The 20,011-nt window shown below is 41.9% G+C and overlaps 1 protein-coding gene across 1 annotated transcript in view; it reads left to right on the forward strand.

The window, feature by feature from the left end:
* The window catches only part of IL7R (interleukin 7 receptor), a 31,860-nt gene that overhangs the window by 6,640 nt on the left and 5,209 nt on the right, over positions 1–20,011 (forward strand). Inside the window, exons 2-7 of the mRNA XM_005306916.4 lie at positions 326–452; positions 9,719–9,873; positions 12,207–12,361; positions 17,297–17,471; positions 18,613–18,700; positions 19,835–19,910. Coding sequence (XP_005306973.1) covers positions 326–452; positions 9,719–9,873; positions 12,207–12,361; positions 17,297–17,471; positions 18,613–18,700; positions 19,835–19,910 — 776 coding nt within the window. The remainder of the gene's footprint in view (positions 1–325; positions 453–9,718; positions 9,874–12,206; positions 12,362–17,296; positions 17,472–18,612; positions 18,701–19,834; positions 19,911–20,011) is intronic.

Below are 20,011 nucleotides of genomic sequence, written 5' to 3' on the forward strand. Positions count from 1 at the left end.
CTAGCTAAACCAATATATTAGCTCCTGAATGATGTCATTTTATAATTGATACACTGGCTACCCTGTGTGTTCTTCAGTATGAGTGTCAAAATGGATGGAATTCACCCTTTGTGCAGAGAGAGGACATTTAATAAACCCAGAAAAAAGAAAAAGAAAAACCCTTTCTATGATTTTATAAAACTGAAATGTTGGGCTTAGACTACTGGATGCTTCTCCTTTATAGCAACTTCTAATAAAAGAGCCTGTTTCATAATGAGACTGTTAAATTGTATTTCAAACAAACACAGTCATTTGCTTCATTAACATTCCGTATATTTCTCCTTAGATGATGAATTAGAGAACATTGATGTTGAGTGTTTCAGCCAGCTGGAAATTAAGGAAGACGGTCACTCCCTAACATGCAACTTTACGGAGTTGGACCTTAACAATACTAACATTAACCTTACAATATGGTAAGAAGCTACATACTATGTCAGATATCACAGTACTATAATTCCTGAATACTAATAATCAATATGCCACAGGTTGGAAAGCATGGATGGAAGAACTGGGAAAAGTTCTGATTCTGAGTTTTGTACCAGTTTTGAATACAATATTCTGGAAAAAGTCAAGAGTTTGGTGAGCCAGAATCCAAACTCCAAATAGGAAAATTAATCAGCTGAAAGGAATTTGTACAAAACACTCCAGTAACTTTGTAATGTACATAATGGGTCTGATCCTGCTCCCACTGGGCCAGAGTCTACCTGGTCATTATGCAGAATGAGAGTATTGCAACTGACTTCATTGGGAGTCACTGTAAGTATCTTAGTAAAATTCAGCTATACAGACTGAAGAGGGTGAAGAGGAAGTGTCCATTATTTAAATCAAGACAGAAATTAACCAATCATCTCCATGCACAGAAAACATGCACTAGAATAAATATTCTGTACAAAATGTGCACAGTTATCAATGAAATCAGAGAACTTTGCATCGAGATGGGGCCATAGCAATATTTTCAACCCTGTTTTTGTCACTGAGGCACACTTTGTCAGACTTTTCGTTCTGTGGTTTACTTTTGCTTTATCCTTTGGCTTGTTTTTCCTGAAACTGAAAGTATGGTAACAATCAGCAAAAGAAGGGGATTTTTCAGCATCCAATTCTTCTAATAGTTGCTTTACTTGTTTTTTCTTATCTGTTAGAATTTTTCTATTTTCCTGAGAAATGAAATAAAAATGGAGACATGGTGTTTCCTATCCATGGAAATAATCAGATTAAAAAGTATCATTTTAGAAAATGGAGGTTCATTAACTTATTTGATTAATAAGAAAAGTCTAGTAATGTACATTATATTTTCTTGTTTCCTACATACATAATCACTAATGCTGCATGACTTCAAAGAGTCTGCTGGAAATAATTTTCCAATGACGTCTGACATGACCTTCAACACTTATCAGACTGTTGGTTTGCCAAATTATTTTGTAGCTTCAGAACTGTATCTCATACTGTAGCTTGATCAAGTTCTTTCTCCTTGTGATGGGTTCGGTCACAGAGACCCCCTTGAGGTTGTCACCTGACATGCTGGAATTACCTCTGAGCCTGTTTTCTCTGCCAGCCTGGGATTCCAGAACCCTGCCTTGTTGAGCCAGACACGCTAGCCTGCTGCAACACAGACCCAGGTCTGGTCCACGCCCCGCAAAGCTGCAGACTTTAACCAAAAACCGCTCAGCAAATCCCCTATTTCCAGCACCCAATTCCCAATGGGATCCAAACCCCAAATAAATCCTTTTTACTCTGTATAAAGCTTATACGGGGTAAACTCATAAATTGTCCGACCGCTATAACACTGATAGAGAGAGATGCACAGTTGTTTGCTCCCCCAGGTATTAATCATTAACTCTGGGTTAATTAATAAACAAAAGTGATTTTATTAAATATAAAAGTAGAATTTAAGTGGTTTCAAGTAATAACAGACAGACCAAAGTAAGTTACCAAACAAAATAAAACAAAACGCGCAAGTCTAAGCCTAATACATTAAGAAACTGAATACAGGTAAATCTCACCCTCAGAGATGTTCCAATAAGTTTCTTTCACCGACTAGATTCCTTCTTAGTCTGGGACCAATCCTTTCCCCTGGTACAGTTCTTGTTAGCTCCTGCTTAGGTGGTAACTAGGGGATTCTCATGACTGGCAGCCCCTTTGTTCTGTTCCACCCCCTTTTATATATTTGGCACAAGGCGGGACTCCTTTGTCTCACTTTGGGTTCCCACCCTTCCTTCTAAATGGAAAAGCACCAGGTTTAGGATGGATTCCAGTACCAGGTGACATGGTCACATGTCCTGTGAGACTCCCAAGCCTCCATTCTTTCCGGCCTGACTCAGATGAACACAGGAAGGTTTACAAGTAAACAGAGCCATTTAAACCAGTTGTTCTGGTCAATGGGAGCCATCAAGATTCTAAACCACCATTAATGGCCCACACTTTGCATAATTACAATAGGACTTTAGAATAATACTACATATTTATAGCTTCAGATACAAGAATGATACATTCATACAAATAGGATGACTGCATTCAGTAGATTATAAGCTTTGTAATGATACCTTAGAAGAGACCTTTTGCATAAAGCATATTCCAGTTACATTATATTCACATTCCAAGCATATTTTCATAAAGCATATGGAGTGCAACGTCACACTCCTGACTCACCTTTTGAAAAATAGCATTTTTATCCATGGATCAAGGGTATTTCACACTAATTGCTCATTGTCAGGATGTAATTTGTTAAATTAGGGAAGCTTTTTCTCATAACCATCTTTATCATCAGTTGTATGACAGACATATACCCTGCCTTAGTTTCCCCTTTCTTCTGCCCATGAACAGAGTCTCTCAATGTCCAATAGAAAGCCCACCTCTGGGCATAACATATTGACAGACACCAGTGCAGTAATTCCCCCCCACACCCTTGTAGTAAAACCATTCTCAATAAACCCACAGTAAACATATAAACGTACAACAGTTTTTCCAGTCCCCTCTTCAGGGACAGCACCTACAGGTCCCTCACCCAAGACTCAATGGCAGCACTGTGTTCCCTGTTTCTTTTGCCCTGAGCCAGGGCCTCACTGCCAAAGAATGACCAGTCTCCTGACCGTTACCACAGCCCCCTACAAGAGATCTCCCCAGAGTTCCACTTAGGGTTGCCACCAACTCAGGTTTTCCCAGCATAGTCCCTTTTTTGAGGTAGCTGTCCCAGGCAATCTGTCAGGGTGCTCAGTACACACCCCCAGCAGTCCAGTTTTATGGGCTCAGGATCATCTTGGATGTCTCAAGTTTTTGTATCTCAAAAATGGCAACTCTTGTTCCTCTCCTGAGGCCTCCCTACCTGAGTCTGAGCCTTGCTCAGGGCACAGCCCTCCAGGGTCTACCCTCTTGCTTCCACTGACCAAGCGGGATCTTCCCCTTTTGCCTAGGGACTCTGTCCAGGCCTTCTCCTGTCAGGTGTCTCCAGCCTTGCTTCTCAGCTCAGTTCTCATCCCTAGTTCTGCTCTAGCTGTCCTCAGGGGGGAGGGATAACTCAGTGGTTTGAGCACTGGCCTCCTAAATCCAGTGTTGTGAGCTTGATCCTTCAGGGGGCCATTTAGGGAGCTGGGGCAAAAATCTGTCTGGGGATTGGTCCTGCTTTGAGCAGGGGGTTGGACTAGATGACCTCCTAAGGTCCCTTCTAACCCAGATATTCTATGAGAGTTCAGATTTTCTGTAGCTCTTCCTTTCTCTCTCTGGTCTCAGACAGCACTCACCTGCCAATCTCCTCCCCCAGTGACCCAGGTGCCCTCTTTTAAAACCCAATCAGGAGGCAGCCCCACTGGTGCACGGGACTCCACTCTCTCTTAAAGGGGCCAGCCACCCTGTGACACATCATTTTTTCCAAGTTCCAATATCCTGGACTAAACTTCCTATTTTATGCAGTGCATTTTCATTGTGATATATCACATCAACCCTCCCTTCCTCCACTGTTCTTCTGTCTTCCACAAATTCTTTCATCTATGTCCATCCTTTAAAATTTCCAGTCTGTGCTCATTTTCCACTTGTAATACATCCCTACATTCTGTGATTTTGTTGAGCTGTGAACTGCACAGATAATCAGATGTGGTCCTAAAAAGTGTGATCACAGTCAGCTTCTGACAGAAATTAGTGATTCTCTGTTTACTTTCTTCTGCCCTGTTGTTATAAATGTATTGGTCTTAAATTGTTGGTTTTAAATTGTGGTCATGTCAGCTGTGGTTGTCATGGATAGAGGAGCATGTTGAAGTGAAACAGTGCCATGTAACTTTTCCCCTCATTTATTATCATTTAATTAACGTGGTGATTCTACTTCTGCTGGGAAGTTTTGCCATTGACTTAAATGGGATCAGCCCCCACAAGGCTCATTTGAAGTGTATATTTAAATTGTGATAAAATTTATTTTTAAAAAACAAAGTTATTTTAACACAAACATCTCAAATTAAATGATGGAACCCATGGAACCAGAATTAAAAAACAATGGCCATATTGTGATCCCATTATTTACATGACATAGTACCTTATTCCACAAGGAGTCTCACTGAAGTTCATATAAATAAAGATAAACAGCAGGTTTAAAACAAACAAAAGGAGGGATTTTTTCACACAACGCACAGTGAACCTGTGGAACTCGTTGCCAGAGGATGTTGTGAAGACCAAGACTAATACAGGGTTCAAAAAAGAACTAGATAAATTCATGGAGGATCCACTAAACTAAGGCCACTGATTTTGTTTCTGGATGGTTAATCTTGTTGCTGGTAGGCGGGAGAAGTGGAGCGGCCGCTGCGCTCGGAGAGGGAGTCTGAGCCGCATGTGTCAGTGTGCAGCCGGCAGCCCAGCCCAGGAACGCTGTAAAAAAAATTTGGGGGTACCGCTTTTTGGCGCCCCCAAATCTTGGCGTCCTAGGCAACCGCCTAGTTTGCCTTAATGGTAGCACCGGTCCTGTCCCCAATAGGCCTAGATCAAGTCTATAAAAGGTTAATGCAGACATCTAAAGAGCAGAACCTACTTAGGAAAATACGAGAGCATTAAATTAATCCTGAAATTAAAGTCATGACTGCAGCACACTAAGTCAGTTTGCAGAGGCTAACCTCCAGGAACAAGGGGGCAGAACTAGAATATGTATCTTAGAAGACAATATGGACTCTTACGATCACTAGAGCAACAATATCTGATCCAAAGGCTACAATATAGAGTCAGTGATCTGGAGGACTGGTCCAGCAAAAATAATTTGAGGGTGGTCAGGCTCCCTCTGGAAGTGGAAAAGTGCAGGCCAATAGAATTATTGTCTAAGACCCTACTTCAGATTCTTTCCTTATACCTTGATACAGAGCTGAACATAGAAAGACCTCTCCACTCCCTAGCTCCCAAACCTTCAGCTAATGCCAAACCCATGGGATTTATATTCAAATTCCTAATATACAATGTGCAATAATCCAGCCTTTAAAAAGCCAGAGAAAAAGGAAACCTGAGTTGGAATGGACATAAAATAATATTTCCAAATATTATTTGGAATAATAAAGCTGAGCTTTAGTTAAACATAGTTAACAAGGAGCCCTGTTCAATATGTCAAGGAAGATGGTCAAGGAGAAAGGACTGACCTATTTTATAGCCTTCCCAGCTATTTTTAAAATCAAACAGGCTGGCTAACTCCTTGGCTACTCCAAACCGGCAGAAGCAGAAAACTATATTGCCTCCATATAATTAAACAGACAAATTAGGTGATTGATTTGCCTAACAAACTGTTCAAATTGGGATTGGTCATGTATCAATCCAAATCTCCTGTCTCCATTTTGAATAATAGTTAGTTTTTTTTTTTTTTTTGGAGGGGTGGGGGAGGGTTGCTGTCTCTTCGTCTTACTCATAGTGTTTTTAAGAACAGCATACCAGTAATGTATTCAGTTTAAATTACGGGTGTTGATATTTGGTGACATACCCAAGGATGAGGGAAATATTTCAATTCTTATGGCTCTTTAAAGAGCCGGCAATTGGAAGGTCATATACTGAGATTTGGGACCCATTTGTCTAGAAGAGATGGTGCAGTAGTTTCTTCTTTTTTCCTGCCTCTCATATTTTTCCAAGCAGATATCTGTCTCGTTAGACTCTAACATCCGATGCATAGTTATATGTATATTTTAGCCCAGAAACCCTATTAAAATGTACTCTGAAATATTCATCATCTCTCCCCCATCCCCGCCTTTTGCAGGGGAGGGTAATTGGGAATATTGATGTATTTTGCATTCAACTTGGGGCAGAGGAGACATGGTTGTTTGGGCTTCCCCTTCTCTAACTTCCTGATCTTTTGTCCTACCCTGACTCAAGAGCACTGCTTTCTCATACCTTTGCCTTTTCTTACACCCCCTGCCTGCTTGTCCTACCTCCTCTCAATTCTTTCTTATCCACTTAACCTCTTGCCACTCTAACTTCTCTTTCCCCTCTAAACTCCTTATGAACTCCCCAAATACCCTTCACACTGGACTCCTCACCCTACCTATACCCTTCAGTCTCAGTGAGTATGGCATAAGATGTTTGTTGGGATAATTACCTTTGTGAGTACTTATGGCTAATTTAACAACAAGGAGTCTGGTGGCACCTTAAAGACTAACAGATATATTTGGGCATAAGCTTTCGTGGGTAAAAACCTCACTTCTTCAGATAGTTAAAAGTATTTCTTGAAACATAAAAGGATTTGGTAATCCTATAAAAAGAAAAATATTTGTCTTGCTTAAGAAAGTTGAAAGCTGATATAACCTCCAGGAAACCCACCTCACTGAGTCTGAGGCTGAAAAGATTTTAGAAAGTGTGGACTGGTGAAGGTGTTTTTCGAAATTACTCAACCAGATCTTGGGGGTGTCAATCTTGTTCAATGAAAAACTGAACACACAAACTCTACCAACTCATAAAAGACACTGAAGGAACACCCTTACTTGTTGAAGTTTGTATTTCTGATGTTACATACAATCCTATATGCCTCCAACAAAGATGATCCCTCCTTTCTCAATCAATTATTTTCAAGATTAATTGACTCCTCCCTAAAAAAAATTGATTATAGAAGGGGACTTCAATAAAGCATTAGACTTGCTTTTGGACAGATTGAGCAGACCCCAACCATCCCAATTATCTGCTAGGTAGACCATTAATGCCCAGAGAGAAGAACTGGGTGTACAGAATATATGAAGACTGCAGCATTCTACAGGTAGAGACTACACCTTTTTCTCACCTCTGCATTCTACATACTCACAGATTGACTATTTTTCGGTAACATGTGGCTTGATGAGCTCTGTTATTAACAATGAAATAAAAGTGATTATGATCTCTGATCATGCACCTTTGCCATTGCAGCTCTCATCTCCTGAAAAGCTGCAGGCTGTAGATGGTGGTTAAACTCCTCTTTACAAGTAGACACACAATTTAAAAACTTTGTGAAGGAAGAAATACAATTTTTCTTTGAAACCAATGAGAACACCCTGGTCTCCTAAGTGATCTTGTGGGATAGTTTCAAGGAATACTTAAGAAGCAGAATAATATCCTACTCCTCCCACAAAAAAAGAACTAGACATGCCATGCTGATGAATTTCAAAGGAAATCTCAAGGAGGCAGACCATCAGCTATGCTGATTTCCTCCTCTTTGGGTAAACTCCGAGAGAGGACTAATCTCAGGTACGAAACCAATAAAATAACTGCAGCTCAGGCTGAATTTGCTTTGTTTAGATTAAAACAGAGATACTGGAAATCAGGCAATAAAGCTGGGAAATTATTAGTGCATAGACTTGGAGTGAACTCACTAAAAGATAAAATCCCCTCAGTTCACTCAAGTCAGGCTGGATACTCACCAATCAAAAAAATATTAATGTACAGTTATCCAAATTCTTCCAATGGGTGTATTTAGAGGAAGACCTTAGGGAGGAATCTGTCACAATTTTGGCCTCTAAGAAAGTGTGATATCTGGTTGCTTCTAAGTTTAAATGTCATTCCTTCTGACATTCAGAGTCTTCAATTTGGGGTAACTCCAACATTTGAATTGCCTGTAGGTGCATTCTATTGCCTGATTGGATTAACAAAGGGATTTTGAACATAAACCACGTAACTAAAAATGATTCCTTCATGCACTTTCCTCACCTTAGGGAGAAATTCAAACTGGACCCAAAGAAGGAATGGCAACAGCTTCAACTTAAACATGCTCTACGACACCAGTTTGACCTCCCTGCCTTTGCAACACCAGATCCCCAACCCACAGGGCTTTCTGAAAAAGTAAAACTACCTACCTATGCCACTGGCCAGTCTGTATTTCCACCTATGAAGCAAATTGGCAATCAGCAGTGGCAATATTAGAAAGCAATGGGAACATTAGCTATCAATTTCCCTTACCAACATCCAGTGAAATTAGACCCACCATAAAGCATTGCTCACTGGATTTGGGATTAAGATTGATCCATCAGAAAATCTTTTGGAGGATGCACTAGACTCCATGTAGATGTTTCAGGTCCTGTGCAGCCAAATCTGAAAAATGATGGTGCTGCAATGCAGCAGGCTGTAACTTATTCCACATACTATGAGATTGCTCTGTCATCCATCTTTTTTGGACAGAGATAAATATTTAGGCCAATTTCTTTCTGTCCAACAACATGGAACTTCTGGCTGGCCATGCCATCTTAAGGCAGGCCAATCTATCTTGGAAATTGAAATCCTTTGACAAACTTTGGTTGGGTAGAATTCTGATCATAGCCTAATGTCTAATTCTACACTGACAGAAGTAAGTCCCAAGTGTGCCAATGATCAAAGAATAGTACTGTCACTTGTTCAGCCTGGTGACAGTGGAACAAAACAAGTTTTCCAATAGAAACAACCAAGATAAATTTATGGATATATAATTTGGAAAAATGGGAATAATCTATTAACTTTCTCATTAATGCAACCTTTTTGTTTTTGCCGTCCCCTTGCGGCCCTAAGCCCCTCCCATTCTCCTCCACCCATTCTCTCCCTCTGTTTTCTTTTCCCTCTTTCACCCTCTCCAACCTATCATTCCTCTCCTCTCCTCTTTCACTTACCTTTCAGGTTTTAATTTGGTCCTCTTTCAACACTCCTCTTTCTTTCCTGCTTCTCCCTTTCCTCATCCCAAAAGGGAATAATTCTGGAGATTAGTTTACGATTTTACTTGATAATGAACCCTACACTGGGGGTGAATAACAAAAATAGCATTATTATTACATAACTACACGGGCAAATCTCCTTAACCAGTTAACAGTTGTCTTTGTTACACTATTCTTTGCCCTTAATAATGAAGAAGTTTGGTTCTTACCTACCTTGTTGTATAATCTGATAATGGTTCTCTACTTGAGGTTAGAGACCTTTCTTTTCTTTGTTATCTTTATTAGCTGTATTAAAATAAACAACAAAGAATGAATTTTAAAAGCCCCATTGTAGGGCCTGATTGTTCAAACCAATATTACAAAATTACTTACTATTGTGTATTATCCCTTTGGTTTCAAAGAAATGATGCTTGATTGCAACCACTTCACTAAGGGCTTAGTAGGGGCCTGCAGGATTGAGCTTGTGTTCTGCTCTATAGACCTAGATGTGCTTGGAACCTGAAAATCTGACCCCAAATATCAGTGGGAAAATATTTAAGAATTTTTTTCATTACGATTGAGAAGAAACTAACTCTGTCATGTTGAATCAACAGCAGCACCATCATTGAAAAGCGTATATGTTCGACTATGGAGAAACAGGAAGGCACATATTTTTTATATTTCTATGGAATCCTCTCACCTAAGGATGTTTGTGTGGTCCTTGAGTCAAACAGACCGTACTGCAGGAGTGTGGAAGTAACCCATATTGGTAAGATGCCAAGTGCTTTACACAGTATTAAGAAGTGTAAATGATTGGGAAAAAATTGGTGCAAAAACCAACATTCACTCCAGATAAAATGGAGGAAATGATGGCTGGTTGAGGGATCAAGACATGGTGAGCTAAGGTAATTTGTGGCCCTAAGCCCAGAAAATATGTGGCTAGTCCTTACCAATCCCTCCCCCCAAAACCAAACATGATTGAGCTGGTTTCAGAATAGGGGGCTTAGGTGCTGGCCTATTCTACTTTGCTTTTAATCTACCCCATAACTGGAGAGACTTGTGGATAGCACAGGCTGCTCTGAAAAGGTTTGTCCTCCTTTGCCAAGAAGTTATGCAGTTTAGGGCTGCTGTTGGATGATCAATTTCTCCTACAGTCCAGGGTGGCTCCAGTGACCGAGTGCCTTTCTTCCATCTGAGTTTGGTGCAATGACAGTAACCAGTTGGGATGCTTGCCTTCCTGCAGTTATCCTTGCGTTATCATCTCCACATGGAATTCCGTAATGCACTGTACGTACAGATGTGCTTGGAGATCACCTAGAGACTCCAACTAGTGCAAAGTGCAGTAGTCCGACTACTGTAGTGGAGTTGGCAGTCAGAAGCACATTACAATAGTATTCCATATTCTGTATTGGCTTCCTGTTCGGTTCCAGATGCAATTCAAGGTTATAGTATTGAGCTCTAATGATTTGGAGCCTAGCTTCCTGAGAAACCGGCCTCTTTCCCCAGGCGCCATTGGTACAATTAAGATTAGTTGATTCACTCAAGCTAACAGTCCCTTAAATATCTGGGGCACCTTATCAGAGTGTTCTCAGGTGAGGACCCTTGATTCTTGAATTCACTTCTATTCTACTCTGTTCAGCTTTATAAGCCACATTCTGCACAGTGGTGTATGAGAAAGCACTTAAGTGTGTTTAATCCTCAAGATACTGTGCAAATAATGGGAAGGTCAGACTTTCTTCTGAAGGCTAAGGGGTTTAAAGTAAAATTGTGGTCAGATATCCCTATTATTCATGTGCCCGCATATCTTTCTGAAATATTCTCCTTTGAGTCTGAAACTTTTCATGCTTGGCCTTAGCCCAGGGGTAAATTGTTTATGAATATTTTGAGAGAATTCCCTTTCCTAATTTTTCTTTTATGGATGGTGTGTGTGGGTGGGGTGGAGAATAACTTTTTCTGCTAAAACCCTTGTAAAAATATTAATGCTCATCCATACCATGAAAACAGCTACATGAGGACATCTCCAAATTTGGTATATGACCAGTCCACACTGACAGAGTCTCCCAAATAATTATGGGGGGAAAGAGTTAAAAATTAAGAATTTATTAGGCAGTTCTTAGCATGCTTAGTAGTGGGCTTCTGCTAAGTCTAATTAAGGTCTGTCCCCTCTTGGCTTCACTAGAGAATGAGGTCATGTTATTACACAACTGGAGGTGTCATATTAACTAACATGACCTCATTTTCTAGTGAGTACAAGCCCCAAGTGATATCATGGCAAGAACTGAATATTCTGTCTGAGCAAGGTCCAGGCTGGGACAGAAACTGCTGCTTCTCAGGCTACGATCAGGACTGGCTACAATCCTGCTCCCATCAAAGTCATATTGAAAAACATAAACTTTTTAATTCCAACAATAACAAGGAAATTGGCCAGAAAGAGTACTGAAGCTCTGAGATCAACGAAAGAAATTTTGATCGAAGAGTCAAAACTTTCCCATTGTGATTGAGTAGCCCTGGTTAGATCTGGAAAGATATAGATTTTTTTCACCTTATACTTTAGAATACTTTGTCACTTCCACATTGCCTGCATAACTGCAAGCCTGTCACTAATGGACAGAGAAGCCACAAGTACAGTTATACTTACAACAGAAGAGACAGGCATAGCAAATTATGACATTCTTTACTGAAATTATATGGTATTTCAAAATCTGGCAAGGAGACACAATCTCATGACATTGATCAGGTAAAGCTCATACTTGACTGTTACGTGTTTTGGAGTTACTTTCCAATGATTCGATGTTACAGTGCAATGGGGCATTCTCTCTACTCATAACACCAGTTACAATGCCAGATTCTCAGCTACAACTGAGAAGCACCCAGCACAGCTCTGGAAGGAAGTACAAAGCTGACATGAAGCTCACCATTGCATTCTCCCAATGCTGGGCCAGCCAGGTGCCAGGATGATTCCCTGGAGGAAGTGAGAACTTGTTAGCAGTTGTTTTGAAGTCTTTTTAAAATAAATATATTGACTTATTAGATAGTTACACATTAAGGTTACTGTTCACTGTGTGATACGTTGACTTGTTTTCCCCTTATCATCATTTACAGTTAAGCCTGAGACTCCATTTGGCATAAATATCACATTCCGAAAGGATGCAAACGAGTATTTTATTCGATACAAGACCCCGCATTCAAAGAAGAAATATCTAAAGGACAAATTAATACACGAACTAGCCTATCGGCAGGAAAACGGGACTTGGGAAGTAAGTGAAAATGTATAGTGATTTTCTTACTAATTGCTTAAGTCTATGTTAGTAGAATAATATATGCAAAAAATGTACTTCATTTCTATTGTCCCTTAGCTGAAAACTTGAGAAACTGCAGTAATTGTTATTAGATCATTTCACTTCTAGGTTGCCATTTCAAATCCATTCCAGGCTGATAATGATTGAAAATGGTCTGAATCCATTAGACCACTTACAATACCTCCTTCACAGGGGCATCTTGGATTAATTAATTAATTAATGCTTATTGCAATGAAAATAGAAAGTGTGACATCAGTGCTAAATTTAAGTAATTGTGATCATTATGTTTTTATTTTTATTTTATATACAGATCAATAGATAGGTAACATTAGATGTATGCTGTTCATTACCATATTTAATGTGTACAGTTACTGTGGGCTAGATTGTGATTTGGACTAACCAAGGGAATACAGGAACCCATTACTGTCCAGCACAGCTTCTGAGTCTGTTGGGCAGCACAGCTGAGCCAGTGCAGGAATCGGTAATAATTGACAGAGTGGGCTGCAGGGAGAAACCGAAAACAGTTATTGATCCACTGGTTCTTTTGTATGCACTTGTATAAAGCATATAGTGCAACCAGAGCTTTGGAGCAAGACTGATACACTGAAACCAGTAGATAATATAGCTAAATATTGGCTTGCTAAATTACAACTCTCTTTGAGATATTTTGTGATGAAAGGCATACATGAATTAGGGAGATATTATTATATTATATGGTTATTAATTTATTATTATTAACTATTAATTAATTCTGGGGCAGAATTCTGTGATTCTCTGACTCTCAGACTAGGCCCTGGGCTACAGTCCCCTGTGGGCCAACTGTGATAGCTCACCAGGCTTGGCTGGGTTTCCTGGCCTGCAAGTCTTTCCTTTGGGAGCTGTGACCAATGGATAACACAGTGACCCAAAACAGCCTTCTTCAAACAAAGTTTTGTTTACTCTTGACAATAAGAACACAGAATAACAAGACAAAAGGATTAAAACAACAAAAGACTTATATGCATATCTGCTTTACCTAAAGCTTATGTAGGCCTAGCTTATCCTAGACACCCCCACTTTTAGGGTTAGGATTCAGCCTTCTTCCCAGCAGGCTCTGCCCCTCTCACCCTGGTTCTTCAGGGCTTGTCCATTCATCCCCCTGTTGCCGGCACAGAGTGCCCGAGGACAGCAACAGCGGCTTCGTTGCCCGGTGTGCTTCGCGTCAATAAACACACCAGGTGGAGAAGCAAACAAAGTTTATTTGAGATCTCAAAGCGGTGCAAGGAGACTGGCACATCTCAAATCAAGCACACTAACAGAAACAGTTTTTCTTCTTTTATACATTTTGCAGTTAAGCCTCACCCCCCCTTCCCCCTCTAGCCCTCCCTTTCTCCCCCCCATTCCTCCCTCTACCCCTCCCGTCCTTGGTAATAGTTACTAAGCAAATAACGATTACATTTAAGCAGTTAAGTCATTCTTGGCAGCTATAAGCCTAGCTTGTTAGTAACTTCTTTAAACCGTTATCTTGTCCTTTTTCCCTTCAGCCAGAAACATGCAGGCCTCATTATTACCGCTTGATACCGGTGTGAGCAGGGGGTTGCACACAGATAACTGGTTGCTTACATATTCCAATTGCACCTGGCTTTTGAGGTCGATTAGAGTTTAAACAAGGAAGGAGTTTGGTTCATTTAGGCCTAGTGCAGGAAGGCTTCATTGACACTTGTGATTTTCCACCCTCCCGAGTTACCTAGGGTGATGGTGATGCCTAGTGACGTCAACACCCCCAAAGTTCTTTGTCTGCCGTCTGTCTCTGAACCGGTCACACCAGGGGGCGAAGGTATCGTATCGTAGCTAATAGTCCTGGGTGTGTGCTGAGGAGTAGTTAGCTGGGCTATTATCTAGCATCCTGGGTAGTTTCCTGACCACCGAGCTATTGAATTAACTTAATATATGCATACAGTAAACATCTTTACAATACTCAGACAAACATAGAGCATGTAGTATTCATACATTGAGAACAAACGAACACAAGAATGGCCATACTGGGTCAGACAAATGGTCCATCTAGCCCAGTATCCTGTCTTCCAACAGTGGCCAATGCCAGACGCTTCAAAGGGAGTGAACAGAACAGGACAATTATCACCCAGAGTATGGGATTGCATCCCTGACCATCTTGGCTAATAACCACTGATGAACCTGTCCTCCATGAACTTATCTATTTCTTTCTTAAACCCAGTTATACTTTTGGCCTTCACAGCATCCCCGGCGACAAGTTCCACAGGTTGACTGTGCGTTGTGTGAAGAAGTGAGAACAGGCACTCGCATGGCACTGTTGTAGCCGGTGTCACAAGATTTTGGAAGGCACTTCAGATTCTTAAACATGAAATATATGGCAGAATGTGGGTAAAACACAGAGCAGGAGACATACAATTGTCCCCCAAGGAGTTCAGTCACAAATTGAATTAACACATTTTTTTTTAACGAGCGTCATCAGCATGGAAGCATGTCCTCTGGAATGATGGCTGAAGCATGAAGGGGCATACGAATGTTTAGCATATCTGGCATGTAAATACCTTGCAATGCCAGCTACCAAAGTGCCATGCTAACGCCTGTTCTCACTTTCAGGTGATATTGTAAATAAGAAGCGGGCAGCATTATCTCCCATAAATGTAAACAAACTTGTTCATCTTAGCGATTGGCTGAACAAGAAGTAGGACTGAGTGGACTTGTAGGCTCTAAAGTTTTACATTGTTTTGTTTTTGAGTGCAGTTATTCAACAAACAAAATCTATATTTGTAAGTTGCACTTTCACAACAAAGAGATTGCACTACAATACTTGTATGAGGTGAATTGAAAAATATTATTTCTTTTGTTTATCATTTTACAGTGCAAATATTTGTAATAAAAATTTGGCCTCCACAACCTCTCTTACCTGTCTCTATGTCACTGATACCTACACAGTGGTGCAAGTATGACGGTCCGGTCCAGTACACCGTACCAGTAAGATATTTATAGCAGGTACTCTGCACAGGAAAGACACAGGAGGAGTACCGCCCCCAGCCCCACTCCCAGCCCTTCCACACAGCTGTGTCTCCTGAGTCCTGTCTGGGATCTGTACAGCAGCCCCGCCGGAGGATAAGACTGGGGGCGGTACAGCCGCGCTGGAGGAGCTGACAGCGTGGGACTGCCTGGCGGCCCCACATTCTGCTCCTTTTGCCACTGCAGTTCCCAGGAGAGCAGAACGTGGGGCCGCTGGGCTAGCTCTCCCAGGAACAGCAACAGCAAAAGGACCAGAATGTGGGGCTGCTGGGCGGCCCCACACCAGCAGCTCCTCCAGCGTGGCTGTACCACCCACAGCCACACCTACAGCCCTGTCCTCCTCCTGTACAGACCCCAGATAGGTCTCAGGAGATGCAGCTGCATGGAAAGGTTGGGGGCAGAGCTGGGGGTGGGGCTGGGGGCGGTACAGCTACGCTGGAGGAGCTGCCGGCTGGAGCCGCCCAGGAGCCCCACGTTCTGCTCCTTTCACCGCTGCGGTTCCACAGAGCCCTGCGGTTCAGAATTCTCTGGTGCAGCGGGAGGAAGACAGAGGCCCCTTTCCCCAGGTAGTGTGGGATGGGTCATGGGGAGGGGACGGGGAGAGCACAGGTCTCCTGGGCTCGGGGTGGGGTGGAGTCACATGGGGGGTCATGTGGGGAGGTCACATGCTCCCCGTTTAGCTGGTGTTCCCCCTTTGTTTTCCTCCCATGAGTGCAGCGTACTGATAAGAAATTAATTCTACTTGCACCACAGTACCTAAGTGTACTGTGACCATCCGCTCCTCCCCATTACTGCACATAAGTCTGTCTCAGAGATCCGCAATTCACCATGTGGTTCTCTCAGTCATCGCAAACCCATCTATCTATATTTCCAATGACCAACTCTGCCATACTATTACCCATCTCTTCCTAATAACCGGGATTCCTTCCCCCAGAGAGGTATCCTAAGTGCAAAAGGATATCATGGCATCATCTTAAAGGAGGGTCCCAACTATGGGATCATTTCCCTCTGCTTCAGTTTGATGTTCTCCTTCTCTGAGACTTTCATCCTTCTCAACAGCACGGAGCTTGTCTACTGGGGGTGGGACCACTCTACTGTGTCCCGGAAGGTCTCATCTGTGTACCTCTCTGTCTCCCTAATCCTCCAGTTCAGCCACTCTGGTTTCAAGAGCCTGTATTCGGTCTCTGAGAGCCATGAGCTCCTTGCACAGAATGCACACATACACCACCTGCCCACAAGGCAGATAATTGTACATACTGCATTCTGTGCATTAAACTGAATAGCCCCCACTCTGCTGCTGGACTTCTACCTGCATTCGTTTTACTTCTACAGCTTTTTTGTTTGTTTGGTTTGGGTGGGTGGGGAATAGGATGTTTATTAGTTTATGTTTAGAGAATGTTGGGTATATCTGGCTTTCACGTTCCCTCTCTAAACTCCCTCGCAAAACTCCCCTGTTTGCTGCTCCTGTTTACTAGCTCGATTATTCCAGGCAGCTTCACATCCCTCACGTATGAATGTTCTGAGTAGCTAGCATTTTGATTAACATTTGTCATATAAGACCAGAGTCCATTCCTCCAGCCCTATTGTCCTGCCCTTTGGAAATGCTCAGGCTGGGCAGGATCTGCAGGAATAGGCTCTGCCCTGTGAATAATTGATGGCGTATGGCTCTCCTATGCATATGCATTTCCCTGGGCTGCTACTGGGATGCACTCACATATAAAGCAGGGCAATTGTCTCTGTGAGATAGCTAAGGTTTCAGAGTCTGGAAATCTTCTCTACAAACATGATTTATATATAAATAAGCTTTCCCTTACTGAATCTGAAAAATATAATTTTCCATTCTGACAAAAAATAATCAGCTCTTTCTCTGTTTAGACAATACATTCTCAATATCTTCGGGTAAAATTACTGGGGAAAAGCCTTCAGATGGGTGCAAGTTATGAAGTGAAAGTGCGATCAAAGCCCAATGGAAAGTATTTCAAGGGTATCTGGAGTGAATGGAGCTCCTCCGAATACTTCCAAAGTGCAGCGGAACACCCCATAACGAAAAGTAAGCAAAGGGAAACCACTTTCTTAAGTTTGCAAAAAGCCTAAACCCTGACCAAGTCACTTGGTACAGCAGATCAGGTGTGGGGCTAGGCAGAGTATCAAGGGCTACTACTGACTTCCTGATTCTCTACTTGGCCTCAGCTCTGCTGCCTGTGCCAGCTGCCAATGGTCCTCCAGGGATTATCCACGTGCTGAGTATAGCCAGAGTGCTGCACACTGCAGCCACCTCTTCACCCTTCACATGCCCCGCCTATTCCCCACACCAGCGGCTGGAGAGAGGGTGACATAGGAGCTGGCTGCCCCAGTTCTGGGCCTGTTGGGGAGGCCCCAAAGCCAGCTGAATTCCAAGCAGCGGCAATAGGGCCAGAGTGCATCCTGTTTATAACTAACAGGGTGGCACAATATGGACAGAATGGGGCAGAGAATCTGGCTCATTCCGTTTTGCGGATGACTCTGAGCCTCCAGAGATAAAGAGCAGTTTGCATCAAACATCTTAGCCATAGAAGAGTTAAAGCAGTACAAAAGGATTCATTTTAATATTGCCAATTGTAACATGCATTTACCTTATTTTAATCACAAACTACATTTCAGTTGTGTACAACAGCAAAGTTTTTGATCACTGTGGACCTGGGACAGATACAGCCCGGTGACCTACATACGGAAGGTTGAAAATATGTCCTCAGGCAAAGGGTCTGATCCTCAGTTTTGGCTGAGATATACTCAGTGCAACCCCTAAGGCAGATAAGCAAAAGTTGCTATACCCCCACCTTCAAATTCCCCAGGGCAGCCAGGGCATAAATCAATGGACCCGTAACTCAATGAGCTGACGATGCTTCCCTGAGGCCATCGGCAGCCAATGCAGCTTAGAACAGCCCTCAGGCTATTCTAATCTGGACTAGGAGACTAATCTGGTGTTTAGTCAAGGATGAAGGGACTGCAAAGCCACCTTTTCCCACCTTCAGACAGATGGAAGAAACAAGGCAGTTGAATCAATACATCACTCCAAACTGTATAAAATTTGTCAATATTCCCCAGTAATAATAGGTTGTTTTTTTCTTAAAAAAGTATGTCATGATCGCGAACAATAATAATGCATATAGAAACAAACCTAATATGGTATTTATTCTTTACTTTTTTGTTAGGCACTGACATGGTTGTGGTTATAACTACTGTGGGCTTCATTTTGCTCTTTGTCACGCTTGTTCTGATCCTAATGTTTTGGAAAACCAGGTAATTTTAATCTCTTTTCATCAAAAGAATATTAAGCCAATCATACTGTGGCAAGCCCATTTCATCCTTTTATACTATCCAACAATTCTCACCCCATTCCCTGGCCTCTCCCGCAACATGAACATGTACAAATCATAGAAGAATTGAGAACGGGAGAAAGGCAAGAGAGGAGGTAGGCAAAAGGAGACTGCCTAGTGCCTTTGTCACCTCAAGATTAGATTGCTGTCACATGGTCTACATCCTGGGATCATTCAGAAGCTGAAGCTGGTGCAAAATGCTGCAGGCTGTTTATTGAGTAATGGGAGCGCATTAGACCAGTACTCTGTGGTCTGGCCTGGCTTCCAATAAGCTTCTGAGAGGAAATCATGGTGTAGGTTTTAACCTATAAAGTCAGGTTTGGGAGCTGGTTACCAGTGAGATTACCTCTCTTCTCATGATATATTGCCACAGTTGAAATCAACAGAAGTGGTCAAGCTGGAGCTTGTAGATCAAACTGTTCAAAAGTGGCACTAATTTTGGTTGCCTCAAACTTTTGGTGCCCAACTTGAGCGCCTGATTTTCTGTGGTGCTGCACACCTGTGTCTCTCATTAACTTCAGCTGAAATTCCAGCAACTGAGCATCTTTGGAAAAACAGGTCTTAGATGTCACAAGTTAAACACCTCATAAAAGAGGCATCCAAAATTCATGGTCACATTGATAAAGTGGGAGTTTAGGCTCTCTACCTCAAATCCCTATTGGAAAATACGAATAATATGTACCTAATTACCTCTTACTATGGTGTTTTGTGGGTTAATTAGCCAATGGTTTGTGAAGTACATTGTGGATGAAAAGTTCTATCCACATAACAGTAGAATATTGTTATCATTCAGAGGCAGTGGGATAAGACATATATTCCACACCACTCATGTCCTACCTCTACCTTCACCGTTGGAATAAGAGTTCAGAAATGGCCGTCTTAAAACAAATATCTCATGCGGGATAATGCAAAACACCCAGATGGTCGACAAGAACTAGTATGATGATATAAAATCTATTATTGCTACTCTAACACTACTAATATAGTGCCTTCGATTATGGCTGTTGCCATAATCCCTTCTTGAATACTTTTATTGTTGCTACGTATCTCATTTCAGAATCAAGCCAGTTTTGTGGCCAAAACTTCCGGATCATAAAAAAACTTTGGAGCAATTGTGCAAGAAGCCAAAAAAGGTATGTGCTGCCTCTGCTGTGATTACCTGAGTCTGTGTTCAGAAACATAAATAATACTCATACATTAGAGTTAGGACCCTACCAAATTCATGGTCCATTTT

This window comes from Chrysemys picta, chromosome 6 (genome assembly GCF_011386835.1).
Source record: "Chrysemys picta bellii isolate R12L10 chromosome 6, ASM1138683v2, whole genome shotgun sequence".
In the NCBI taxonomy this organism is placed as follows: domain Eukaryota; kingdom Metazoa; phylum Chordata; order Testudines; family Emydidae; genus Chrysemys; species Chrysemys picta.